Source organism: Nannospalax galili, unplaced genomic scaffold, assembly GCF_000622305.1.
Source record: "Nannospalax galili isolate Female #2095 unplaced genomic scaffold, S.galili_v1.0 scaffold627, whole genome shotgun sequence".
In the NCBI taxonomy this organism is placed as follows: domain Eukaryota; kingdom Metazoa; phylum Chordata; class Mammalia; order Rodentia; family Spalacidae; genus Nannospalax; species Nannospalax galili.
Window position 1 is genome coordinate 1,102,740 of NW_008355786.1, and position 27,522 is coordinate 1,130,261.

Here is a 27,522-nt window from a genome sequence, read left to right on the forward strand (position 1 = left end):
AGAAAGATCTGGCCCATGTTATTTGAATGAAATAACCAAACATATACAAAACAAAAATACTGCACTATTCCACTTCTGTAAAGCACCTAGAGTAGTGAAACTCAGAGACGGGCAGAATGGGGCAAACAAGGACTGGGAGTGGGCCAGAAGTTGTAGCTTAATTCATGTGGAATTCTGTCAGATGAAGATCTCTGGAGACAAACCTGGATGATGGTACAACACTGTGAGCGTGCTTACCACCACTGCACACGTGTATATGGTTAAGATGGTAAATTTGATGTTATATGCATTTTATCACAATTTGTTAAAAAAAACAAAACAAAACTAGGTACTGAAAGGTGAAATAAGACTTTCTCCTGATCTGACCCCCAACGCCAGTTCAGTATTGATACACATACATACATGAATAGCATCCAACAAAAGACCAAAAAGTACACAGTACAGCTTATTCCAGGCACCACCAAAAGTGCTGATCATAGCTTCCTGAAATTCTCAGGAGTCTCACACTGCAGCGATATCAGCCACATTAAGTGAGCATGGGCTCTGCAAATGCCCTGGCTGTCTGAGGTCACCACTACGTAAAAGTGGCACATAGATTCAAAGTCAGGTCACTCTGAGCACTGACAGAGCTTCCTTTTGTGACCCTTGTCCAACCCCCAATACAAGGGGAACTTGGGAATAAACCATAAAGCTCAGAGCAGAAGAGTCACCCAGGGTTATCAGAACACTGTTAGAAATTATAAGACAGGGGGCTGGAGAGATGGCTCAGCGGTTAAGATCACTAGCTGCTCTCCCAGAGGACCTGGGTTCAATTCCCAGCGCACACATGGCAGTAACTACAGTTCCAAGGAATCTGATGCCCTCTTCTGACCTCCTCAGGCATTGCACGACACAGGTGCACTTAGATGTGTGCTGGCAATATGCATAAAACAAAAATAATAAATGAAAAAATTAAAAGAAATTGTAAGACAGGAATATGGGAGAGGAAATAAAGGAAAGAATTCCCAAATATCAAAACACTATCAAGCTAGGTAGGCAGGAGTAAAGGTCTTAAATGAACATACTGTGAACTGCACGTGGGTGAGAAAATAGTATTGTGATAAACACTGATGAACGCTTTGAATGAAGCAAGGTCATATCTGCAGTACCATGAGTGGCAGCTCCCCAAAAGATGTGTCCACATCTAACCCCCCAGAAAATGCAGGAAGAGTCTATATAGGTGTAATTGATAACTATGGATCATCTGGGGCCTCTACATCTCAAAGTGTCTTTTTTTGTAGAAGGTAGAAGACATAGGGGAGACAGCCACATGAGGACAGCAGCAGACAAGAGTGATGCAGCCAGAAGGACCACCTGTGGCTGCCAAAAGTGGAAAGGCAAGAGGTGGACTATCCCCTTGAAGCCTGCCAACATCTTGACTCCAGAGCTGAAAAATACTCTCCTGTGGTTGTCTCTCATGTTATCTGTATATCATATCATATATCATATCACATGCAAAAGGTAATGCTGGTGGATTAAAGGTCTGCATGTACAAAGAAAGGGTACAAATTGCAGAGGAAAATACAAAACATATTTTCAGGGCTGGTGAGATGGCTCAGTGGGTAAAGGTTCCTGTTGACAACCTGAGGTTAGTCCCTAAAACCTACATGGTGAAAATAGCAAACTGACTCCCAAGAGTCCTCTGATAGCCATATGAGCATTGTGGCATAAGCATACACAGATATGCACACAAAATTAATAAAAATATAGTTTAAAAAAAACCTTTCAGATTCTTGGAGAAACAGGACACTAAAAATGTAAAACTTTAACAACTAGAGGGGCAGAGAAGTAAAGACAACATGCAGGTGAAGTCTCCCTTATCTGACTTGTGTGGGACCAGAATTGTTTCAGATTTTAGATATTTTCCAGATTAAAAAAAATTATTTATTTACTTATTTATTCATTAACTTGTGTGTGTGCTTGTGTATGACATGCGTGAGTGCGAGTGTGGGAACCAGAAGACAGCTTTATGAAGTAGGTTCTCTCCTTCTACCTTTACATGTGTTCCAGGAATTGAACTTGGGTCATCAGGTTTGTACCGAACCATCTTGCCAAACCCTTTTGTCAGATTTATAATACTTGTGTATATGTAATAAGCTATTTGGGGGATGGGACCCAAATTTATCCCCAAATTCACATGTTTTACGTGTATCTTATACACACAGCCTGAAGGTAACGTCACACAGTACTTTTTAATGCTTTTAAAGTTTGTACACACTGAAGCACCAGGAAGCATCACGGTGATATCATGCCATGGTGCCACTGTGCCAGCAGCTCAAAATGTTTCTGATTCTGAAGCATCCTGGAGTTGGGATTTTTGGATAGGGATTTTCAACTGGTACTAAAAAACATGTTCACAGTGCACTGTGAGAGAGGGTACATTTCTATCACTTACACAAGATGCTTCAAATTAATAAAAGAGAAGTGACCATGCAGTATTGGAAGCAAGATGCAAGAATGCCTGAGACAAGACTTTAGGAATCATTAACAATTCTGACTCTGGAGAATGACTCATGTGGCTCTCCTGAGGGACTCTTCAGTGTGCTTCTAATTTTTTAAATGTTTCATAAGTTATTTTATGACACTAAGATAGAAAACATATAAACACGCACTGCCGATGAGCCAAGAGAATAAAAACTTTCTGATTCAGCTAAAAATCCACTTTACAGATCTTTCAAAATGCCAACTCCCATCTTTCCCCTCATCCCAGGTCTGGAATTTGGTGTTCTACCTTTCCCTATATTTCTATACACTTACTACTGCAGTTGTCTACATTTTAAACATATAAGTGATATTTACTGTTTTTGTCTTGTAGTATCTAGTCAAAATTGTATTTTATAAATAACAGGAATTTTTTTACAGAAATGTCAATGATAAAATGAAATAAATTTGAGCATAGTCTTATTCTGTTAACTAAAGAAATAAAATGTGTGCGTGTAAATGTGTTTGTGCATGTGTATGCAATCTGGAGAACAGATCAGGAAGCAGCACATCCAACCTCTCTGTTCAATGCCATCACTTCTGGTGAATAGTGGGGAGGGGTCCTTTTTTCTCCCCTTTTGCTTCCTTTACTGGATAAAATTATGAAACAAAACTGTATGTAATGACATGGCCTGCAGTAGTCAAACAATTCAGATAAAAAACCATAAATTTGTCATCTGTCCCCATCTAGCCACTTCCCATAGAAAAACAAGGTCAGTGGGCCACTCTGTGCCCTCCTTCCTGCTCATTCCCAATTCCATGTTTCCCATAAATACATCAATAAATATATAAATATAAAGCTAATACATATAAACAAGTGTATATATGCTTGTGTGTGTTAAGCTAAAATATGGCCCAAAGATATCCAGAGATTAATCCCTGTGTCCCTTTATATGGCAAAAAGGATTTTCAGATATAATCAAGTTAGGGGTCCTGATGCAGGCAGATTATTTCCAGTTATTGGCAGGAACCTTACAATCACAAGGTCTTTACAAGAAAAAGGCAAGAAGATCAAATGAAGAAGTAAGAGATGTGAGGATGGAAGGGGATGGAATGAAGAAGTCACAAGTCAAGCAGCAGAGGTGACCTCCAAAACTGATTGAAGGGATCAGGCTTTCTCTGAGGGCTTCCAGAACAAACCAGCCCTGCTATACCTGATGTGAGCCCAGAGAGACTGATCATAGAGCTGCAAGAGAACACCTTTGTACCATTTACCAGGATTGTGGTGATTCATCACCGTGGCTACAGGAAACTGTGTATTTTTTTAACTTATCTTTTGGTCACATTACATACTATACTATAATTTGTCTATTCAATTAACATGTATCATGTATACCTCTCTTGATCTAAATAGCTACAAACCACTTCCTACTGAGAATGGAATACCCAGGGCCCTGTATTCTTCAAGACATTCATTGCATTCATTTCTTTAAGCCTCATAGTGGTTCTGTGAAGATGCTCAGGCCAGAGCTATTAGTCCCATTTTATTGCACAGAAAACAAGCTTAGAGGAGCTTGACGTGCCTGAGGATGGACAGGAAATTTGGTATCTCCTGACTCCCAGGTCAGAGCCATTGTCCAAGCTGAGAAATAGGCTGGGGTCCTGGTCGTTGGTTCTGTGTTGCCCTATGGATGTGACAGTTACTCAAAACTAAAGTTCATGCCCAGAGAGGCTGTGTCACATGGGAGGGTCTATTAGACTATGATACAGAAAGGATAAGGACAAAGGCAACAGGTTACCACTCAGAAACATGAACAACAGGGCCAGGCTTGCAGGACAAGGTAAGCTGGGCTGGTGGCCAGGCTCCCACTTGAGGTGGGCAGATATGAGAGACTATCCTTGTGCAGCTCCAGGCTGTTTGTCCCCAGCCAACTAGAAACTGTCTATTCTCATGTCCTCAGAGGTGATGACCCAAGTGGACTGTCCAGCCTCAAAGGATCTGGCTGTCACCAGGATGCCAGAACTCCACTGGCCAAATGCCAGGGAGCAGAAAGTGAGGGACAAGGCTGGGTGAGGGAATGAGGCCTTACTATCGTCTGAACCAAGTTGAGGAGATGTGGTACCCCATTTCCTTCACAGAGTAGGAGCAAAAAGCCACTAGTGAATTGTGGTGCAAGGTGGCCTGTGGCCTGCCTTTTGTTTACTTTATGCACTTATTCTTTATTATAAGATAACACAGGCTGAGTCTCCCTGCTCTGAAATAGGACCTCCTCTGTGTGGGAACAGAAGTGCTTTAGATTCCTGATATTTTTCAAAATGTGCTAAGTAGCAGAATGTTTGCAGCTAGAACAGTAATAGAAAGCTTGCCAGTGAAAGAGTTCAGACCATTATGGCGCCTCAGGGGTCCAATCCACACAGGGCTGTTGCTCAGAGGAGGGAGCAGAAAGTACCTACCCATAGGCCCCTGACAGGCCCACAGTCACATGAGGGGACCATAAGCTTGGGCCACTGTTTCTAGAGGCTGTAAAATCATCAGTCCTGGTCTTTCACCTAGTTTACTTTAACCTAAGATGGGCTTTGTAGCTCCTGGGAAAAACATACTGTGGAGATGGACAAATGACTTTGATCTTATCCGAATATCTGGTCCAGGACATACCAATTGGGCATCAGTGCATTCTCCTTGCCCCTGAACATGATGCCAACATTGGTGGCATGCTGCCGGGAGGAATAGAAGTCCGTGTAGTCTCCTGCAGAAAGAAGATCCAAGAGAGCCAGTGACCTAGATGGAGGAGGTCCAGTTCCAAGAGTAGGAACCCAAACTCCTCTTATAGTGACAGCACCAAGTGCAACAAGAAACAGCATGACTCGAGACCTGAGAACCTCAACCAAGAGAACAAGAAATAAGAAGCGCACACTTCCTGCATTAGGCATTGGTGGAATTAGAGTACAAAGTGTCTGCTACCACTCTCCTTCCTACTTGTAACCGTATGTAAATGTCATGACCCCTCACATGGGCAATCCTGGTCACATCTTTGCTTAGGACGTGCCTATACCCTGTCCCAATTTCTCCCTTATCTCTCTTGTTCAAATCCTAGCAATAGTCTGAGGCTCCTTCTCACTTGCTAGCAAGACCTCTGAATCCTCCACCTAAACTGAACCCTTCCTGGGATGGGCTTCATTTCCCACTCTGCTCCAGTCCTGTGTGCAGAGCTTTGCTATACTACTGTCATTCAGGGAAGCCATAGTCCAGTCCTCATTTCATATAACTCGCCCTTAGCATCAAGAACAAGGAATCTTGTCCTTGAACTTGTGTATTTCAGGTGCTTACTCAATGCCTGTTGATCATGATGAGCTATAGGCACCCTCTCTAATTCAGGAATGGATTACTAAAATCTACTGAAAAAAGTCCACTTGGGGCATTTGATGAATCTTCTTCCTAAACCTTCTACCACTTTCCCCACAAAACAAGAGCTAAATACCCAAATCCCAAAACCTGGGGTAGAAGTGGAAGTGGGGAGTGTGAAGAGAACAAGCAGTCTAGGGACAGACTGAGTAAGGGGTGGAAGGAACTTGGCCTGAACTTGCTACCTTTCCTCTTCAGTCCCAAAGCACAGAAATAACAGTGAAGACATTTATCACAAGAATAAATCCATAAGGATAAAAATAAAAAGTGGCACCACCACTGTGCTGGTTAGGTTTTGTCAACCTGACACAAACCTGAGACACCTGGGAAGAGGGAGCCCCATTGGAGGAATTTCCTCCATCGGATTGGCCTGTGGCCATGTCTGTGAGGCATTTTCTTAATTGGTAATTGATGCAGGAGGGCCCAGCCCACTGTAGTCAGTGCCATCCCTGAACAGGTGGGCCTGGGCTGTACAAGGAAGGTAACTGAGCAAGCCAGTAAGCAGCATTCCTCTTTGGTCTCTGCTTCAGTTCCTGCCTCTAGGCGCCTGTCTTGGAGTCTCTTAATAGTGAATTAAAGCTATAAGGCAGACAAACCCTTTCCTCCCCCAAGTTGCTTTTGGTCTGTGTTTTATAACAGCAACAGAAAGCAAATTAAAACAATCACTTAGCTAGAAATGATGAAGAACCCCTAAAAGTCAACTGGTTTGCCATAAAAAGCATAGTATAGCCCTAAAGGGAAGCAAGGGATGAGCCCATCCCCAAGCCTACCCTCTACCTAGCTACTAGCACAGAGGGATTTGCCTAGCTGAAGAGCTGGTTCAGGAAGTTCTATTCTCCCAGGGCCAGGCCAGATGGCTGCCAGGCCACAGGTGCCCAGGCAGAGGCCCCTTCCTATGGCTGACATACAAGGATGCAGCCAGTACCTGGCCACAGGCTGATAGGCTCCTCTTGAGCTTCAGGCTGGGAGGCTGTACCAACAGCCACTTCCTGATTCACAGTCAAACCAGGTGCCTGGCTGAGTATACACATGGGTCCTATAGGGCCCTCTAACTTTCTTCCTTAAAGCTATTCTCCCCTGACAGCCCAGAGTGCTTGCCCTACAACCTTAAGAAAGAAGGACCAAACTGCTCTTCAGGGAGCCACATGGCTAGTCACAAACGTGGGCAGACTGCTACTGCCCTGGGAGTTCTACCTTGAGACAAGCTGAGTCAAGATGAACAGTGTGCCGAGTTCAGTCATGTTGAAGTCAGTCAACAACCCCAGAGCCCTCTGTTTCCTTCCCATAAAGATATGGGGTCCAAGACACCTGGCCATCCCTCCAGGCCCACTAAACTGATCAAATTGACTTAGCAGGGAGGCAGCACTCACCTATGGTAGCTGGAAGGTGCATCGTGGCAGAGGCCTGAGAGGTGAATGCACTGAAACACAGAAACAAAGACTCCAAGGTCAAGTGACTGGTAAAGTGGGGCCCTGATTGGGTCACATGCTGGGAGACTCTATCACAGTCAGACTCCTGCTCACCATCTCTGTGGGCACTCCTGGCTGTGCTAGAGCCAGGGCAAGGCTGAATGGGTTTACTGCTGAGGACCCTAAAGCTCAAATGCCAATCTACTCGCTGCAAAAGTAAGTAGAGGTAGAAAGCAGCTGAGAGTACAGCTGTGCTGATGAGGCAGCATAGAGTGAGGGCATGGGCCAGCAGGCCCTGCCTGGCTGCTTTGGTCCAGGCAACAGGGGAACTCAGGCATAGACCCTCCCACCAACATGCAACCCAGCAGAGGGTTGGACAGAGCTGGGCCTGCCTATACCAGGCAGGAGGACCCTGCCAACTACCCAGGCCCCTCCTACACATGAGGCCCACGTTATCCTCACCGTTGCCGAAGCTCCGTGTCATCTCTCAGTCTGGCTTGGCTGGCAGACAGCAAGTTCTGCAAGAACATTCTCGCCTCCTTCCAGGCAGCCTGGCCCAGGCCCATGAAGCTGTTGAGAGTTGGCTAGGACCAAAACAGGGGCAGAAAAGGTCATGTATGAGAAAGCCTTGGGCCAGGCCTCCTACCAGGGCCTGATTCCTCTCCAGTCACTCACAAGCTTGGCACCTTTGTTCCAGTTTTTGTCATGTCTACATAGAACTGGAGAAAGCTGTCACCTTTCTTGTTTACCCACTGTCAATGCCCAGGGGCTGTTTCTAGACAACAACCCATGAAACCCTATCTGGCTGCAGCTGCAGGTGGCCTCAGCCCTTCATCTACAGGGTTATAGCAGCCTAACTGATCCTGTTCTCAAAAGCAGGGGTCTCTTTGCCAGTGAGACCCAGCAGAGAGTACCTGCAGCTCCCCTGCCAAGAGTCAGTGTTCTAGGCGCTCCAACTCTTCCAGCCATGTAACCTGGGAGAATCCCATCTTTCTTCATATGCTCAGGTCTCATTTATCTAGCTACAGTTCTGATTCCATTCCAGATGATGGCCAGGAGGGCTAACAAGATATTTAGCTCCTAGAACAGAAGAGGAGCTCTGTAAACACCACTCTCATCCTTGCCCTCATGTGGGGAAGAGGCAGATCCTAAGGTCTCTTGGATCAGCCCCTGACAAGGAACGAAAATCACATCCATCCCAAATGGACACGGAGGCATTCCTGGAGGACAAGACACCTATCCTACATGGTCATGGAGGCCAGGCTGTCTGTTCTAGGCTCTAATGCACACTTGGAGACAGAGCACCTATTTGCATGGACATGGAGGCCAGGCTGGCTTCCCTAGGCTCTACTGTACATCTGGAGGATAGAGAATTCCTCCTACATGTACATAGAAGCCAGGCTGACTGCCCTAGGCTCTATACTGCACTTAAAGGACAGGGTACCTATCCCACATGGACATGGAGGCCAGGTTGATTTCCCCAGGCTGTACCACAAACCTGGAGGGCAAGGCTCATGGCTTTCTCCATCAGGGGTCTACCTGGGCCTGGATGGGCCAAGGCAAGAATAGCTCGGTATAAAAAGGAACCAGAGTTACAGAAGATCCTCATCTTGGTGGCAAGTGTGAAAGACTCAGGACTGCAGAAGCACTGAACCATTGTACTCTGGAGCCCACAATGTGCTGAAAAGCCACCCTGAGATGTCAAGGCTACCTCCTGACAGCCTATTTGTCTCAGAACAGATCCCACCCATCCAGGGACAACCTGAGGTAGAAAGGGTACTATCTCATTTGCAGTAGGTGGGGCTGAGATGAAGACAATCTGTGACATGATGTCTCTACCTCATTGAAGACATCCTGGTGTTTGGAGAGAGCAGGCCCAGTGAAGAGATGCTTAATGACACTGAGATCCAAGATCTGGTCACCTATGGCCACACCGATCCGAGGCCTGGGCTAGGAGAAAGACAGAAAGGTCAGTTCTGACAGGTTCAGCTCATTTACTGCAATGTCCATCTACTGAAGGGTCCATGGGTCCCCCTGAGACAGCCCTTAAAGAGAAGGGACTGAGGAGCAAGATCCTCAGTATTCAGCACAAGAAAGAAAATGAACCTGTGTTCCCTTGGATGGGAGAAAAGAACCAGAGTTACTGGAATCAAATACGTCTTCAAATGGAGAAAGAACAGGTAGCCTGATGCAAGGCCTTGGTTGAGGCAAAGTTCTCCAGCATTGCTTACACTCCTCTAGCAATGACCTCCCTACCACTTGACTAAGCAGCTGAAATCCTTTTCATGTTAGGCTCTGGCCTTTCCTCAGGGATATTCATGTATGCAGCAGAGTAGTCAAGTGTCCCATGGTAACTTTGAATAACAGCTCTGTGGTGGCTCAAATGCAGCAGAGTTCAGATTGTAGGGAGTTGTAAAAGCCACACTGCTCAGACCATATAGGTGAAGTTCTTTTATGCACCATAAAATCTCTTCATCAAGTCATAAGAATTCGATGCCTCCAATGTTTGATCGAATTTGATGCCTCAAATGTTTGATCGAGGCTGGTATCTGACCCTGAGTATGTTTGCAAATTCCACTTCCTTGAGCTTCCTCCTAAGCCAGGCTTTCTGGAGCCTGAACCACAGCAGCTTTGCCATTCCAGGGGGCTTGAGGGAGCTGAGGGATAGGATTCCTGGCTGGCTTCTTTCCAACGTTTGCTCCATTCAGTTGGCTAAGAGGTCTTCACTTCCTTGTGCATTTAACCCTCCAGTGGTCAGGGATAGAACAAAGCCACATACCCTGGCCCCAAGGAGAGCCTGGCTATCCTTTCCCAGCTCTGTAACTTCCTAGGTCTCAACCTCCCTCTCTGCTGGAAAGAACAGAGAGGTTGAGACACATGGATCCAAGTCGCCTTACACTTAGGCAATGTGCAGGGCAGACCCAGGCGCATTCAGCTGACCTTGGTTCCCACACCTTGCTGAAGATGAGAAGGAATCTCCACCATTGAGCCACTTCTGTGACCTGATCACATACATGGCTGCTCACCTAGTCACATATGAAGAAAGCCTAGAAACTTCCTTTAAGTCACTGCCCTTGTGCTCCAAGCTGACAACAAGGAATGGGAAAAGTTTGAGAGTAGCTTCCACTGCTTAACTTTGAGGATGGTTTTCTTCAGTTCATGGGGAAGCGAGGACCCCTACATCCCAGCCTGCTTTATCACTCAACATTTTATCACCCTAGCCAAATCCCTGATCCCCTGGGCCTCAGTTCCCCTGTAGCTTGAGACAGACAAACTAGGGAAGGCACCTCCTTTAACTAACTTTAAGAGAATGACTGAGGGAGGCTTCTACTTGATAACATTTGGTCATATCTGACATAAAATTGCCCAAAGGGAAATTCCAACTTTGGCCACGGATGGAGGACAAAGAGAGTGGAGGGTGAGGGACACAGCTCAACCTCAAATCCACTTTTTTACTGGCTGTGAGACGACCTGAAACATGAGCTTCTTTGAGCCTCCTTTCCAACATACAAATGGAGACAATAACACAATAGGTTTGTTGTGAGAATCCAGTTTATACCTGTAAATCTCTCAATACCAGACCAAATGCAGGTGGACACTGATCACAATACAGCATCAGTGGACCATTTAAGCACCAGTGATCACCATGCAGAGAGGAGCAGCTTGGCTCTTGACCTCTAGAATAAAAAGCCACATGGGATGTGGTGGCAGATAACCCTAGCTGGAGTGCAATCAGGAGCTTATTCAGAGATGACTCCTGAGGAGTGAGAAGAAACCAAGTTGTAAAACGTATGTACAGAAGAGTACTTGAAGCGATGTGCTAAGGCCCTGAGGCAGGACACTGTTCTTAATGAGTCAGAGACTAAAATGCAGCTAGTATGGCTGGAGAGAACACAGGTCAGGGTCAGAAGCAGGGTCAGGCTTTAACCAGGCACTTGGCAAACCAGCCTCCAGGTCACTGCACCCCTGCCTTCAGAAAACAAGGCATGCACTGACCAGCAGCCAGGCACAGAGGGAGGGAGAACCTGTGTCTCTGATCCACAACTCATAGCCTAGTGTCTGCACCAGAGTTGTAGTTTGTAAGAAATCACGGAACCGAAGAACCAAGTGATAGCTGTATTAATTCACTGCTGTTCTACCCAAATTGAGACTGGTTAGCTACCAACCTAGGGAAGTTTGCTGTGGCCACTTCTGCAGCGGGGAAAGGTGACCATGACCAATGGGATGTTCAGTGCTTGCAGGGACAGATTCAGATGAGGTCAGCATAGCTTGGAAGTATTGAACCTCTGGAATGCCAGAGCTAACTCTCCATCCAAGCATGCCTCTCAGAAATCCCTAGTGACTGCCAAAGCTGCAGAGCCTGGTGTATGACAGTCTCTAGTCACACAGGAAAAGGTATTAATCCCAGATTCTTCTGGGATGGCAAGTCAGAGCACTGTAGTCCCTAGTCAAGTCCTGAGGGTATGCCTGCCTCCACAGAGGTTGAGAGCTGGTCTCTGCTAAGGGCAAAGTATCAGAGGAGGCTGGAGGGAGGGTTCTGCTTCCAGAAGCTGGTTGGCTGGCCCACATTAAGGTTTGGCATACCTCCTACATGGAGAGGACTGAGCATTAACTTTGTGGCCTTGCAACATCTAGTCATGCCTGGCAGTTGTGAAACCACAGGTTGACTCTTCTAAGACTTTCACCACAGGCAGGACACAAAAGGACAGCCACCTAGGGCCAATAAACAGAGAAAAGGAGCCCTCCCCTTCTCTAGGAAAGGAACCATTGCCAGGAACCCCATTAGGCAAACAGTGTCTTCTTTTTTCCTGTCTTTCTTTTGCTGGTATTGGTATGGAGCCCAGGGCCTTCTGAATGCTAGCAAACCACTGTGCTATATGCCATTCCTGGCAAAGATTTCCTGACTCCTGACAGGTGCAAGCAGTGCCCTAGTTCTATGGCTCACAGAGCCGAATCAGCAGTGTACCTTTTGAGGTGGGAGCAGAAAGCAAACAAAATATTTCACAAAGGATTCCAGAGGAATCTGCTTTTCCCATCCAAGGACCCTCATGAATTTGCTGGAAACCCTGCTCCATCAAACCCGTTTTCAAAGATCTCTGTCTAATCAGACTACATGTACAAGTTCAAGTTCGTTTCTCCACCCAACAGGGTTTTCTAATCAGCACTGGGCAGCCCACACTAGGCACCGAAAGAACCCAGTCTAGAGGCAAAGAGACCTGACGTTTTAGACTGCACAGCTCTAGGAGAGGAAATGCATGTGCCCTCTAACTGCTGAAAAAGTATCTGAGTCAGTTACTTTGCATTTTCCAGATTGGAGGGTCAGGGGCTAAGGATCCAAGCCCGGTCTCTCGAAAGGAAAGTGCCTGCTGGCCTACGCATCTCTGTCTGGGCTACCACAATCCCACTGGCCGGCTGCCCATGCCGTTTCTCTTTTGCTTCTGGTTCTCGCACTGTACGGCGGAAGCTGGGGCTGGAAGTTCAACAGCGTGCACACCTCGAGGTCACAGCAACAGGTACCCTCCACCGAGGCTCTGGAGGAACCGGCCCGGCCTCCCACCGCCGCATCTCCGCCCCCCCCCCCGCATCCACCGCCCCCCCCGGCACCCTAGCCCTGGCACCGCAGCTCACATGACTTCGGGTGGAGAAGACCCCGTAGGGCAGGTTTTGGATGGGGAAGTCGGAGTCTGCGGCCACCGGAATGAAGGACATGCTGGCGAGCACCCAGCGGAAAAGCGGGCAGCCGGCAGGGGGCCGCCGGCAAGACTGCGATCAGCGGCTGGGATCTGTAGCACCTCAACCCCTGCGGCCCCAGGGACCGCCCCGCACCCGGGCCCGCCTCGCTCGCGTCCTAGCACCCAGTGGTCCCGCCCACTCCCGGGCACCTCGACCGGCCCGCCCTTTAGGGCTCGCACCACCCCAGGGTGGGCTCCCGAGACATCCCCGCCCTCCACCACTCCCCAGGCCCGGGGGACCGCCCCGCACCGGGACCCGTCAAGGGTCGCGTCCCGGCATCCAGGGCCGCCCTCTTCCCCACCCCTCCAGCTCGACCCGGCCCCTCCAGCACCCGGGACCGCCCTGGCCCCTCCCCCCTGCCCTCTCCTCGCTTCGGACACCCGGGGCCGTCCCGGCTCCCTCCCATCTCCCTTACCACCTTGTCCCCGCCCCTCGGGCGCGGGTGATCACTCAGATTCCCCCCCACCGCCCAATCTCCTGCTCCTCCCTCCTACCGCCCGGTCCCGCGCAAGGCCGCCCCGGCACCTGGGACCTACCCTCACCGGCCCAGGGCCCCGCCCTGGTGGTGCTTAATTTCCATAATATCTCCCTGCCCCTCTCCTTCCACATGCAGCCTCGCCTCTCCCGGAGCCCCGCCCTCTGAACTCCGCTTCCCCAGACAAGGTTCAGGTCGGTGTTTCCGTGTTCCAGCCCTCCGCTGTGGCCAGCTCCTCAGTAGTGGGCGCACTGTGCCACTCCAGGTCCCCAAGCTCGGCATCCTGCTTCTGAACATCTCCCCTGCGACCCTTGCGCCAGCGCTGGCATAAACCTAACTCAACGGTCCGCAGAGAAGCTTCCATGGGGTGTGCAAGAAAAGAGACTTCACACCAGCTTGGAAGGCTTACCTTAGATTAAGGTTCAGAAGTGTAAAGCACCTGTATATTTCACCTGGCCGGGTTCCTCTCTGCCTCGGCTTTCTTCAGTACAGCACTAACAGGAGTTCCACCTCAGAGTTGATAGAAGAATACAATTCATGTTTGGTGCGTGCCTAGAACCCTGCCTGGCAGGAGACCAAGAGACAGAGAGGGGTGGGGGAAGGGAGAGGAAGAGGAATGGGGAAGGAGGAGAGAGAGGGAGATACAGGGAGGGAGGGAGGGAGGGAGGGAGGGAGAGAGAGAGAGAGAGAGAGACAGGCTCTCTAGCGGGAGGCAAGTATAAAGGCTCTACATATAGCCCAATCACTGATATACTCTGGTGTCCCTCCAGTGAAGGCAATTAGGAGCACCCAGAATGTGGCTGTGATAGCACAAACGCTGATAATAACACTTCAGGTACATGATCTGATCAGATACAAAAGAATATTTAAATTTATTTATATTTGCAGAGACCTGCCTCATTGCCCAAAATATTATCTATTTTAAAGTCATATGGCCTGCTGAGAATTTGTTATTGTGCAGCTGTTGGATGGTGTAAGAGTTAAAACTGTCAACTTGACTGTAGAATCACTGTGGAAACACATCTCTGGGTGTACCTATTACTGTGTTGTTTACAGAACGTGGGCAGCACCACCCAGGGGCTGGGGTCCTTGAATGAATATTAGAATCCTGAGCACCAGCTTTCATCTTTCTCTGCTGACTTGATACAATGCAATCAGCCATTTCACCCTCTGGCCACCATGCCTTCCCTACCACGTGGAGGAGCATCTCCTCAAACTGTGTCTAAATGAACCCTACCACCCTTAAGCTGCTTCTTGTTAGGTATTTGGCCACAGCAATGAGAAAAATAATACAGACGGAAATACTCTGTAATGTCTGTAGAGTCTATTTCACTTATTTGAATTCTGAAGTTTATTGACTTTTAGTCTGTATGGCCTATTTATTGATGAGAGTGAGATTCTGCAGTCATCCACTATTTTATCACAATCTATCTGTACTTTGATGTCCATTAGTGTTTGTTTTATGAAACTGGGAGCTCCATCCAAACTTTGGTGTGCATGCCTTCACAATTGTTACTTTTTGATGGACTGTTCTTTTTAATTTGTAATGGATCCTTCTGTCACTTCTAATTTTGGCTTGATATCTACTTTAACAGTTATTAGAATAGCCACACAAACTTTCTTTTGGCTTCCTTCCATCCTTTTACTCGTATTGCCAGGGAGGTGTGTTTCTTGGAGACAACAGAGTTGGAGCTTGTTTTTTGATGCAATCAGTCTGTATCTTTGAATCTGAGTTAAGATCATTTACAGTTAGGGTTATTGTCTGTTTTGTTTTGTTTAATCGAGGGTCTCATTCTGTAGCTGAGGCTTGCTTTGGCACTCTTCCTCCTCAGCCTCCAAGTGCTGGGAGGTATAAGCCACCTCACTCTACAGTTAGGGCTCTTACTGAGAGATTTGCTAATTCCTGTCATTTGGGTGGTGGTTTTTCTGATTGGCTGGGGTGTTTTCTTGCTCCCCATTTGCAGATTGAGTCTACTGCTTTGCTGTGTTGGACACTGCTCCTCAGCTCTCCTTTGCTCATCTCTTCCTCTCATGAAATTTCTTCTTTCCTGTGCTCTCTTGGTTGAGACTGTCTTCCTTGTGACTAGGATTTCTTTGTATTTTACAGTGCTGGCTTGGTGGTCATGCATTAATTGTGCTTGTCTTGAAATGTTCTTATTTCTGTCAAATTTAAAAGCTAGCTTTGCTGGATGTGGCAAGCTGGGTTGGCAAGACTTGAAATCCATCACTCCATGCTTTCCTGACACTCGGGGCTGATGCTATTCCAATGTGTTTGCCTTTGTGAGTTGACATTTTTCTCTTACACCTTTTAATGTTTCTTTTGTACTTTTGGCACCTTGTGTACATTGTACAATGGAGTTCTCTGGTCATGTGTATTTGAGGTCCTAAGTGCCTCTTGTATTTGGATATCCATTTCTTTCTCTAACATTGATTTTCTCTTACAAAATCCATTAAATAGATTCTCTGTTTTTAGTTCCTATTTCAGAGCATCATGGATTTTGGTCTCCGGTCTCTTCCAGAGTTCTTGGAAACTGTGTCATGTTATGCTCTTTTCTCTTTTAATTTTTTGCTTTATTGATGTTGATGTTTGAATGTTTCCTTAACCTTGCCCTCCATCTGTAATACTTTTTATTTTTTTTTCCTGTTTGATCTATTGGTGATGCTTTCCACTGTTTTTGTTTTGATTCACTAAGTCATTTCCAAAATTTCTGTTAACAGAACTATAGATTTTTTCCATTAAAAACATCTCATTTTTTAAATAAATTTCTCATGTTTTGCATATTTTCTTATCTGTTGTGGACTCTTCTCCAGGTCCTATATTCTTCAAACTCATTAGTAATTTAAAAATTTATACTAAAATTTATTTTTATGTGTATGAGTGTTAGGCCTGCCTGTGTCCAAGTGCAACCATGTTGTGCAATTCCCAAGGACAAAAGGGGTGTTGGATCCCTTAGAACTGGTATTACAGATGGTTGTTAGCTGCCATGTGAGTGCTGGGATTCAAATCCTGGTCTTCTGCAAGATCAGCTCTTGACCGCTGAGTCATTTCTTCAGCCTCACCATTTTTACATGTAAACAGTTCTTCCACCTCTCTCTCTCTCTCTCTCTCTCTGACTGGCTTCAAACTTGATTATGCAGCCTAGAACCTTGAATTTCTGATCCTCCCATTTTGAGACTACAGGCATGTAGGATCATGTATGTTTTATGTGATGCTGGGGATGGAACCTAGACCCACTTCATGCTAGGCAAGCAGTCTACTAATTGAGCTACATTGTCAACCCATCAACTCAAATTTCTTATTGTAGTCACTAAGTTTTACATTTAGGTCTGTGACTTCTGTGAAAGGTTCAAGGTTTGTATTGATATGCACTTTTTACAATGTATAGTCACATCACTGCTGGTTGAAAAGGCTCTCCATGAGCATCCTTCTCTCATCTGTGCGGTCAGTTCACTGTTTATTTCTGCTCCATTGTTACACTGATACAGTCTTCCACCAATATCTTTACTATGCAAACTGCAGTTAAGTTTTGGAGTCTGTGTCAACTTTCACTTTGTGGTTTTTTTTTTTTTCTCTTTCTTTTTTAAGGAAAATTTTTTATTAAAAACTTTGACAGGGGTTGGAGAGATGGCTGAGCCACCAAGAGCACTGGTTGTTCTAGCACAGGCCCCAGTTTTGGTTCCCAGCACCCATATGGTGGCTAACAACTCTCTGTAATTCCAGTTCCAGGGGCTCCAACACTCTGTTTTGTCCTCTGTGGGCATTGCATGACACGGGTGCACTTACATACATGCAGGCAATGTGCTCATACACATAAGATTAAAAAATCTAACTATTAGCTGGGCATGGTGGCACATACCTTTAATCTCAGCACTTGGGAAGCAGAGGCACCCGGATCTCTGTGAATTCAAGGCCAGCCTGATCTACATAGTGAGTTCTAGGCCTGCTGGGGCTACAGGGAGACTGTGTCTCTAAATGACCCCCTCAAAAAATGTCAATATTAAAATTTTTGATATATCTCGATTTTATGTGTATGAGTGTTTTATATTTAAGTGCACCTGTGTCAAGCAATGCCTAGAGGCCAGAAGAGGCCATTAGATCCTTGGGCTTAAGGAAGACTGTTTGCTAGGGGGTGCTAGAAATGGAAACCAGGTTCTCTGTAACAGCAGTCAGTGTCCTTAACCACTAAGCCATCTCTCCAGCTTCTGGAAAGGAAAGATTTGACTGATTCAGTCCATGTTTGCTTGCTCTGATATGCTGGAGCAGGACATCATGACAGCAGGTGTGAGATGGATTGCTGTTCACTTTGTGGCTGACCAGGAAGCAGACCTGGCAATGGAAAACAGCCAGGAGTAACATGCCTGCCCCCAGGGACCTACCTCCTCCTCCAGCTAGACCTCATCTCCCCAAACCTCCCATAATGGAACCACCAACTGGGACCAACTTCTCAGCTCATGAGACTGTGAGGGATATTTCAAACTATTACAAGCCTAACTTTTGAGAAAATAAGTGTATACATTGCTTAATATACTTAGCAGAATAACCGCTATTTTTTTCACTGAATTCAATAAACTTTATTAAGCTAAAAATTTTCATTTTTGTTTTGATTTTTTAGTGTTATTTTTATTTTATGTGTATGAGTGTATTGCCTGCATGTAAGTGCACCCGTGTCGTGCAATGCCCACAGAGGTCAGAAGAGGGTGTCGGATTTCCCCCAAAACTGGAGTTACAGATGCTTGTTAGCCACCATGTGGGTGCCAGGAATCAAACCTGGGTCCTCTGCAAGAGCAGTCAGTGCTCTTAACCGCTGAGCCATCTCTCCAGCTCCCAAGAATTTTCATTTGGTTTTTAAAAAACAATTTTTATTATTCTGGTCCTTTTGCCTCTTCATAGAATCATGTTGATGTGCAAATAACAATTCTCTGGGGTTATTACTGAAATACCTGAATTTAAAGACAAATGGAGTTCTGTTTTAACCTTATTGTGTATTACAGTCTTAACACAGTTGCATGTTAACTAGAAAATTTTGGATTTTCTATACAAATACAGCATACGCAAATAAATGAAGTTCTCTCTTCCTTTCCAATATTATTTTTCATTTATTAGCTGAACTTCCTGGTACAATATGAGATAGGACTACAAAAGGAGACATTTTCCCTTGTTTTTATCAGAAAAGTATCTTGTTTCTTACCACTAAATATATTAGATAGGTTTGGGGTATATTTTTCCTTTAAAAAAAAGTCTGAAGTTTTTTATAGTCCTAGTTTATTTTTTTGGAGAGGGTATTTTTGAGACAGGGTCTTCCTGTAGCCTCAGCTGACCTGGAACTTGATATGTAGACCAGGCTAGCCTTAAATTCACAGAGATCCACCTGCCTTGGCCTCCTGAGTGCTGGGATTAAAGGCATGTACCACTATGCCCAGGCTAGTTTGTTCAATTTTCATTGTGAATGGATGTTTAACTCTATTCTATTTTTAACTCTATTCTATTTTTCCTGCATGTATCAATATGATCATTTTTTTCTTTAGACTGAAGTAATAGTCAAATGTAGAACTGGTTCTGCACACCAAGAATAAATCTTGCTTGGTTGTGGTGTAAGGAAAAAAAAAATTAGAGGGGGAGGGGTGTTGGAGAGATGGCTCAGTGGTTAGGAGCACTGACTGCTCTTGCAGAGGACCTGGATTCCATTCTCAACAACATGGCGGCTAACAACCGTCTGTAACTCCAGTTCCAGGGGATTCAAGCCTCTGAGGCACTGCATGACACGGGTGCACCTACCTACATGTAAGCAGTATACTCACACAGAAAATAAAAATAAAATGTTCTTTAAAATTTTAGGTTCTACTTGTCAATTTTTGTGAAGGACTTTTGCATTTACATTTATGAGAAGCATCAGTGATCCCATAATGTAGTTGATAGAATACATTAGAAAGCACTTTCTGCCACTACGTTCTGGAACAGATTGCAGAGAACTGGTTTATTTTCTTAAGTGTTTGAATTCACTAGCTAAACCTATCAGACAGGTCCCCCCCGCCACCGCGAAGGTGTCTGACTAAATTACTTTCATATATAAAACTCTGTTAAGATTATTTCTAAATGTGTATTAGAAGTTTGAGCCTAGCAAGGAACTGACCAATTATCTATTGAGTTTGTGGGCCTAGAATGGCTCACAGTATTTTCCTATCTTTTTATGTCTGTTGACTCTGCACTGATAGCTCTTCCTTCCTGATAGCCCCCACCTAACAAATGGTAGTGGATTCTGGCCTTCAAAGATGGCAGAAGTTGTGATTTATGGTTTTACTATTTGGTCGTAGTGAAGCTAGAAGACTAGACTAGAATTCTGTGGAAACAAACAAAACACTGGAAGGTGACTCAAGAGCCATTTTATGCCCGAACTTCAATTTAAAATGAGGTCATCAGGACAGCTTTATAACTAACTTTTCTCCTTCTTAATCCACAGTTTCAGGTAAACAAAACAGGACTGACTGATCATAATCCTTGGTTCATGGCACGCAGCACTGGTTCAGATGACACGCTTTTACCTATCCCAGCATCTGGAGCCTATATCGCCCCTGAAGCAGGGGCGCTGTGGCCACAGGCATCACTTGCCAGCCCTTGCTGCCTCCCATAAGGATGTTCCGGTTTTCCATCAGTACCCTCCTTACACAATTCTCTCTCTGACAAATCCCTTTTCAGATCTTTTCTGCCTTCACTGAATACTGAACCCAGTGCTTTCTTTGAACATGCTAGTCAAACGCTCTGCACTGAGCCACATTTCTATAGGGGAGCATGTTGTAGATTGTGAGGCTTTTACTTCTGTTACTAAAGCTTGTGAAGCCCCTTTTTCTTCCTGTGCTTCTGTTGGTACTAGATTAGTTCTGGTTGGTACAGAATAGTACTTTGTATGGACAGCTGACATTTATCTATCATTCTTCTTCAGTGAGGACTCAGGTTATTTCTAGGTTTCCTGTTTTAACCTATGTTTTCTTGTGTATTTAGTGAGATTTCTCAAGTACAAGGTATGCTCAAAGTTCAACTTTAAAAGGTAACAAATTTTCAAAAGGATGTTCACTAAAACCATCAACACAAAGAGATACTACAGAAAACTCCAACACTAAAAAATTCTATTTCACTGTGGTCATGATTTATACTGTAACTTCATCTAGTACGGAACCTGTCTTCCCATGTCCTTTGAAGGTACATGTCTATTCTGAAGAAAAATAACTACTTCAACAGACATTCACTAATGTTTTAAAATTCCTAAAATTACATTTCTTTTCTCGGGGGATGGGTGTGCATGCTCATGCAACAACACACATGTGGAGGTCAGAGGATAACTTGTGGGAGTCTATTCTGTCCTCCAGTATGTCGGTCCTGGGGGATCGAACTCATGTCATAAGGCTTGACTGCAAGCACCTTTATCCACTGAGCCATATTGCCAACCCTAATAATGCCTTTACAGTTAATGTTTAATGTGTCACACAGTGCTTCCTAAGGTCTAAGTAGTAATCTGCTCTTTCCCTTCGAGTTTTAAAGCTTTTGCTTTAGGTTTTCTCCCTGTGATGTGAAGTGGAGATTAATTTCCTCTTTTTTCAACATAAACAGCAATTATCTGTCCCCTTTCCCTGAAGCAACACAGTACTTTAATCTGACACCAAAGTTCATTCCGTACACTCGTCCTTTTCTGGGCAGTCTAGTTTATACCAACGCAATCTCCAAGGTGGCACTATCCAGACACTATGTTAGATGATGTCTTCAGGTTTTCTAGTCAAGTGGTATAAAAGAAATTTAACTGAATTGTGAAAACTAGTATTATTTCTTGCTAAACCTACTTAAACCTTATTTTATCTAGTGATTTCTCTAGATTTGTTTAGGTTTTTCATAAAAAACAATGCCAAAATAAGAAAACGTGGAATGCTTCCTTCTGGCTTATGAGTGTCTTGTTCTAGTAGTGAGGATCTGCAGCACCACTTTAGATATAAGCACCAATATGGATGGCTTTCACCCATTTCTGATGATAAAAGCTTCCAGTGCTTGGTAGACACTTGGGTTTTGACTGATTTTGCATAAAGTACCAGCATAAAGAAATCCTTTTCTGTAGTTTACTATTATTGTACATGGAAGTACACATATCGTAGCACGCATCTGAAGGTCAGAGGACAAGTTTATAGAGTCAGTCCTCCTCTCCTTCCACTTTTACATGGGTTCCAGGGACCAAATTCAGGTCATCAGGGTTGCATGGTGAGTAGTACTCACATGCTGAGCCAACTCACTGGCCGTAAGAAATCCCTTTCTAGGCCTGAGAATATAGTTCAGCATGGTTCAGAGCTTGACTAGCATATACAAAGCCCTGGGTTCTACCAACAGCACTGCATAAACCTTCAGAAATTGAGCATGGCAGCAGAAGTTCAAGGTCAGCCTGAGATATGTGAGACTCTGAATTAATCAATTCCTTTTCAATCCTGAATGTTTTGGTAATTATGAATCCGCCCCCCACTTCCTTTTAAAGACATACTCACACTATATAGCCTTAGCTGGTCTGGAACTTTTATAGGCTAGATTGATTGGTCTAGAATTTGCAGTGCTCCAACTGCCTCTGTCTCGTGAGTGGTGGAGTTATAAGGCATGCACTAGCATGCCCAGCTTAGTTAACTCTTATGAAATGCTTTATCTGAATATATTGAGATAGTTATAACGGTTAATTATCATTTAAATCTATTGATGTGATTAACTAAATTTATAATTTTAATATTAAACTACCTTATATACATGAATATAGTAAGCAAACAATTTCAAACCAAGAAATTTTTACTCTACAGTATGGCCATCATTTGTGTTTTAAACAGGCTGACTTACAGATATGTTTGGAAACCAGACAACAAATTAGTAGTGTATTCTGTAGTTCTCCTGCTGACTCACTGAATTTCTATATTCTTACTAAAGGAGACTGCGTTAGTTGTTAATTCAGTGTGACAGAGTGCAAGACAGAAAAGGGCCAGAAAATACAGCATCTTCGTAACACAAAGTTCTTGGTTTTGAAAAAATTGAGATCTTTAACTCACAGAGGTTGATTTGTCATAATGAATTAGCCATGAATAGATGTGAGACAAATAACAGTGGTACTCTTACCAAATTAGGAAAACAGAAAACTAAAAGATTTAACAAGACAAAATTAACTACCAGAAAGAGGAAAAAGTAACATAAGAACATTCTGGTTTTCCTTTTTATTTAATCAAAGACTAGTGAATAAACATAAATACAGCACAATTACTTCAGATCATTCTTTATATTGTGTGCACACAGACCAATGAACAGTAATCTGAAAGAAACTTGCAGTCAGCAGTGAAACGCATTCAGCTTTTCCTTCCCTTGCTCCAAAAAAAAAAAACCAAAACAAAAGCCCACCTCCAAAACAAAACTTGTCAGCACGTACTCTCCTGTGACAAATGATTCAGACATAAATAGTGGGTGCAAAGAAACTATATGCTAACATATGTATAACCTTTGTTAATGAAAAAAAGAGAAGCAGCCATAATGATTAAGATACATTCAGTTACTGGTAACTAGTTGTGCCCAGAAGGGCTTTATCCAAAGGGAATCGTGCTGCAGAGAAAAGCTATATATACGCACACAATGAGAAATAAACTGCAAGATTAATGCATGCATGTTTAATACTGGAAAAATCACAGCCCTCCAAAATTTCTCGACATGTTATAAAAGCCCTCTGCACTCAACTAAAATTAAAATGATCTTAAAAGGATAATACTTCTTTTCAGCCACAGAAACTGCAATGGAAATAAAATGTTCAGAGTCATTTTCAAAACAAAACCAAAAATCTATTCTTCTGATGACATGCATGATTCAAAGGTCTATGCAAGAATTGGTGCTCTACATTCCCAAGGACTAGGAAAAAAAAAAACCTCAAGTCAATTTTTAGTTTGCAGATGGTCAAAGGATTTTGTATTCCAGCAGGAGTTCAAATCTTCTGGATCTTTTCACCAACAACTACTGGATTTTCTTTTCTGATTTTCTCAGCAGCATCAGCTTTGTAATTATAAGAGCAATTGTGTACATCTGAGTAACGGTGCACACCACAGTAAACATTTCCACACCGGCATTCAAATCCTGGAAAATACATTATGTGAGTTGGACAGAAGGGGGAAACATTAAGTTCTTTCTATAGTTAATGTTAAATAACAGTCTTCAAGGCAGAGTCAAGGGCTGGAGAGCTGGCGCAGCTGTTAAAGGCTCAGGCTCACAACCAAAAAGACAAGGCAGAGTCAAAAGAATCGTTCTCAAGTTTCATGAGTTCTGTTCTTGATCATTAGCAGATGGCTTCTTTTCTTACTATCTACAAATATATGTTTGACTAGAGCAAGTCACAGCTGCTATGAGCTGACTTCTCTGCCTGTGATATGGCCATACTTTCTTCCTATGAAAAGGGCTGCTAAATTGGAAATGGGTTGTTTACAAATTATCATAATATAAAAACAAGCTTCCTGTCAGAAGGCCACCTTAACATTTAATTAGAAAGACTAATGAATTCTGAAGGAACTATGATTGAGTGATGCACACCTCCTTTAACTTCCCTCTGCTAAGCTCCCAGGAAATGTGAACCATACCGTGACAGAGTGACTGAGAATATGGGATCCAGGCTCAGGTTCCTGTATGTCAAACTCCTCACCAATTGTCAGTTTCTCTGAGCCTTGTGTCTGCATTTTTTATAGAACTGTGAATTAATCTAGGATTAAATGAGTGCCTAACATACAGAAAACATGCAATAGATGCTACTTAACTTTAAGGAAATGCCCTAAGAGTTGAAGGCAAAATACAGATGTACCAAGACTGGACATTCTCGCTCTTCCAGATCAGGCTTTCATATTATGATGGGATTTGGGGGAATGAAGCCCAGGGAATAACTATCAACAGCTTATGTTTACTTCCTTTACTATATTTTTAACTTCAAAAACATTTTCTGTCAGTTCATATACTAAAAGAAAATTGAAGCAAACAATAACCACATTAGATACAAAATAAATCCTAGTCTTATAGTCATGAAGTCTGAAACACTGAGATTTTTAAAAGACTTGTATTTGAGCCAGGCATGGTGCTGCATGCCTTTAATCCCAACACTCGGGAGGCAGAGCCAGGCAGATCTCTGTGAGTTCAAGATCAGCCTGGTCTACATATTGAGTTCCAGGTCAGCTGGGGCTACAGGGAGACCCTGTCTCAAAAAGATAAAATAAATAAATATAAAAGGCTGTATTTGATATTAAATATGTATATTGTAAATGTATGTATATTCTAAATAAATATATATTGGTGAAGGAATGACATTAACTTTAATCTCTTTTTTTTTTAGCAACAACCTATTATTTAGCCCAAAGTGGTCTTCTTAAAGTATAATTTTCTTCTTTTGCTTTTGGAGACAGAGGCTGGCCTTGAACTCTGGATCCTTCTGCTTCCACTTACTTCCCTCCCAAGTGTTGGGATTACAGGCATGTGCCTCCATGCCCAGCTCTAAAATTTAATTTTCACTCAAAACCTCACCTACCCTTCTGTTCATTTTATAATTCTGATTTTTATGCCTAGTATTTGGCATAATGCTTGGCCATGGTAAACAACACGACTATTTGTCGCTGCAGGACTTTCCAACAATGTGCTGTCTGGTCTCAGCCCACAGCACCCTTGTCAGAGGTCAGGCTGTAGTCGCCTCCCCGCTTCCTGCTGTGTGAACAGGTTGCTGGCAGCTTCAGCTCAGGTTATTCTGTTTGCTTGACACATCCTAGCATTTTGGTACTTTCCTTGACAGGCCTTCAAGCCCCTCCTTTCTATAAATTGATCATGGTACTCCTGTCCCTGAAAGTTTAGGGCAGTCTGATTATACTTAATGTACATTCTTTACTAAATTACTTACGAACATTTCCTCCTTAACTATGTTAACAACTGAGTTATTACACCCAGCATGGAAGCTCACTGAATGCGTATGGTCCATGATCAGTCCCATTTCATGTAAAGCACTTCACAGCTTAATAAGTTCTCTAAAAATACCCTCCTTGAAGGCAGGAGACACACCTTTGCCTTATCACTGACCTTAGTCATCAAATACTCTTAAAATCAGCTGCCATAAATTTCTAAAAGAAAAGCTATTTTTATTTTTTAAGCAAATTCAGAAGCTGAAGTGTATATAACACCAACTCTTATGGGGACAGAAGCCATTTTAACTGGTCAGTAACAGTGTGCCGTCATAAATTATTCCAAAGCATTATCTTAGCTTCAAACCATCTGATGGAGGCCTTACCAGTAAGTCCCACTTTCTTCCTGCACATGAAACAGCGATTCTTTTTTTGTTTTGGTTTTTCAAGAGACTTGCTTTGCTCTTCAGATGACTGCTGTGTGGTGTCTGATACTGAAGCTGACAAAACAGGAAGGTGGAAAAATTTAATTATTCAGAAACATTTTGGTATTTGGGTGGTGGTTCGCCCTCACCCACCCCACCCTACCCTACAGATCTGTAATTTAAAGGCTAGCTGAGGAACCAATTTATAAGCAAGGAAAGATATTCATGAGTGTGTGAGTGTGTGTGTGTGTGTGTGTGTGAGAGAGAGAGAGAGAGAGAGAGAGAGAGAGAGAGAGAGAGAGAGAGAGAGATATGAACAGATTACATGGGAAGTCTAAGGGAATAAGAAAATAGCCATAGGCAATTTAATATTGTTCACAGGTGGAATTATATAGATTTCTCAGAGGACAGGAAAGGAATGTTCTCGAACTGATGTTCTCAGAATGTTCCACATTGTGACACATGCCTATAACCCAGTACCCAGGAGGACTACTGTTTGAGTTCAGTCAAAGTTACAAAGTGAGACATTTTCTCAACCCTATTCCAATCCTCAAAAACAGCTAAAATGCTAGGGAAAAGAAATGGTGCAAAGAAACTTTGAAGATGCTGTAACTGAGATAAAATCAATGCATTTGTATACTAAAAGCAAGACCAGATATACTCAGAATTAGAATTACTGCTCCTAAACTCTAGCTCATGTGCCCCTCTCCTGTCAGTTGCTACTCTGGCTCTCATGAGAATCATCATCATCAGAAACCTTGCAAGGCAAAGGCACCATAGTATCTTACTTGAAGACAGTGAGTGGCTTGTCATGGGGTCAAGTTGTTCTTGTGCTGGGAAGCATGCACCACCCCCTAGCAGGCTCAAGTTCTTATCTTGTCCATTTTGTCAAAATCTAGGCCTTCCCAGGAGTCACTGTTCCTCCCTCCAGTGTACATGGGGAACATGACTCAAACCTCCCACAAGCCATCCCAAAGAGCTTTCCTGATCCCACTCGACCCCATCTTCTTTAAGGCCAAAATAAATACCCTTTCCTTGTCTATACTCTCCAGCTTTGTACTCTATTACCCTTGTTACTGTTGCCACCCTGCTCTAATCATCTGCTGTAGGTGAAAAGCTAATGATGGCTCTCCTGCAACATTTAAAAGATCTTGATGGCTTTGTACCACTCCCCAGAGTAAGGCCCAGGGACCCTCATCATTTTTGGTCTCCTTTCTCAAGCCTTGCTACACCATTCTTCGGGACACTCTGAGCTTCAGCCATGTATACCTCTCCCTCACCTATGGGCCCTTGTGAAGTGTCCTTGCTGTGCCCTATTTGGCCACTAACTCCAACTTGTCTTTCCTGTTTAAGCTTACATAATCCACCCCTACAGTCTTGGAAACCCTACCCTGAGCTCCCAATAGCACTTTTTACACACTACTATAACTGCCCATTTGTCTTAACCCAGTTTAACTGAATTCTTGGAGGACAAGAACCTGTCCTATCATCCTGTTATCAGAGCCTATCCAGATGCCTCTGCCACTCAATTATCTGTTGAACTGTATTGTCACTTATTCACTGTATCTACAGAAGTCACTGCCCCAACAACACTACAGCACCTTTTATAGCCAGCTACTCATGGCAGATGCTCAAATATTTGCTGGTGGATTATAACTTGATGATGTTAACTTATCTACTATTTTTTAAAAATATTTTATTTAT

At 43.9% G+C, this 27,522-nt stretch overlaps 2 protein-coding genes across 3 annotated transcripts in view; both read right to left on the reverse strand.

The window, feature by feature from the left end:
• The window catches only part of Fah (fumarylacetoacetate hydrolase), a 27,400-nt gene extending 14,299 nt beyond the window's left edge, over window positions 1–13,101 (reverse strand). Inside the window, exons 1-5 of one of the 2 annotated variants that reach the window (XM_029556269.1) lie at window positions 12,901–13,101; window positions 9,112–9,222; window positions 7,735–7,856; window positions 7,234–7,283; window positions 5,117–5,207 (exon numbers count right to left, since the gene is read on the reverse strand). In XM_029556269.1, coding sequence (XP_029412129.1) covers window positions 5,117–5,207; window positions 7,234–7,283; window positions 7,735–7,856; window positions 9,112–9,222; window positions 12,901–12,981 — 455 coding nt within the window. In that variant the 5' untranslated portion in view covers window positions 12,982–13,101. The remainder of the gene's footprint in view (window positions 1–5,116; window positions 5,208–7,233; window positions 7,284–7,734; window positions 7,857–9,111; window positions 9,223–12,900) is intronic. The other variant, XM_008853405.3, reaches the window with a different exon arrangement.
• A 9,573-nt stretch (window positions 13,102–22,674) lies between these two features.
• The window catches only part of Zfand6 (zinc finger AN1-type containing 6), a gene marked incomplete in the record, with an annotated part of 73,512 nt that continues 68,664 nt past the window's right edge, over window positions 22,675–27,522 (reverse strand). The window contains 2 exon segments of the mRNA XM_017803263.2: window positions 22,675–23,603; window positions 25,780–25,893. Coding sequence (XP_017658752.1) covers window positions 23,455–23,603; window positions 25,780–25,893 — 263 coding nt within the window.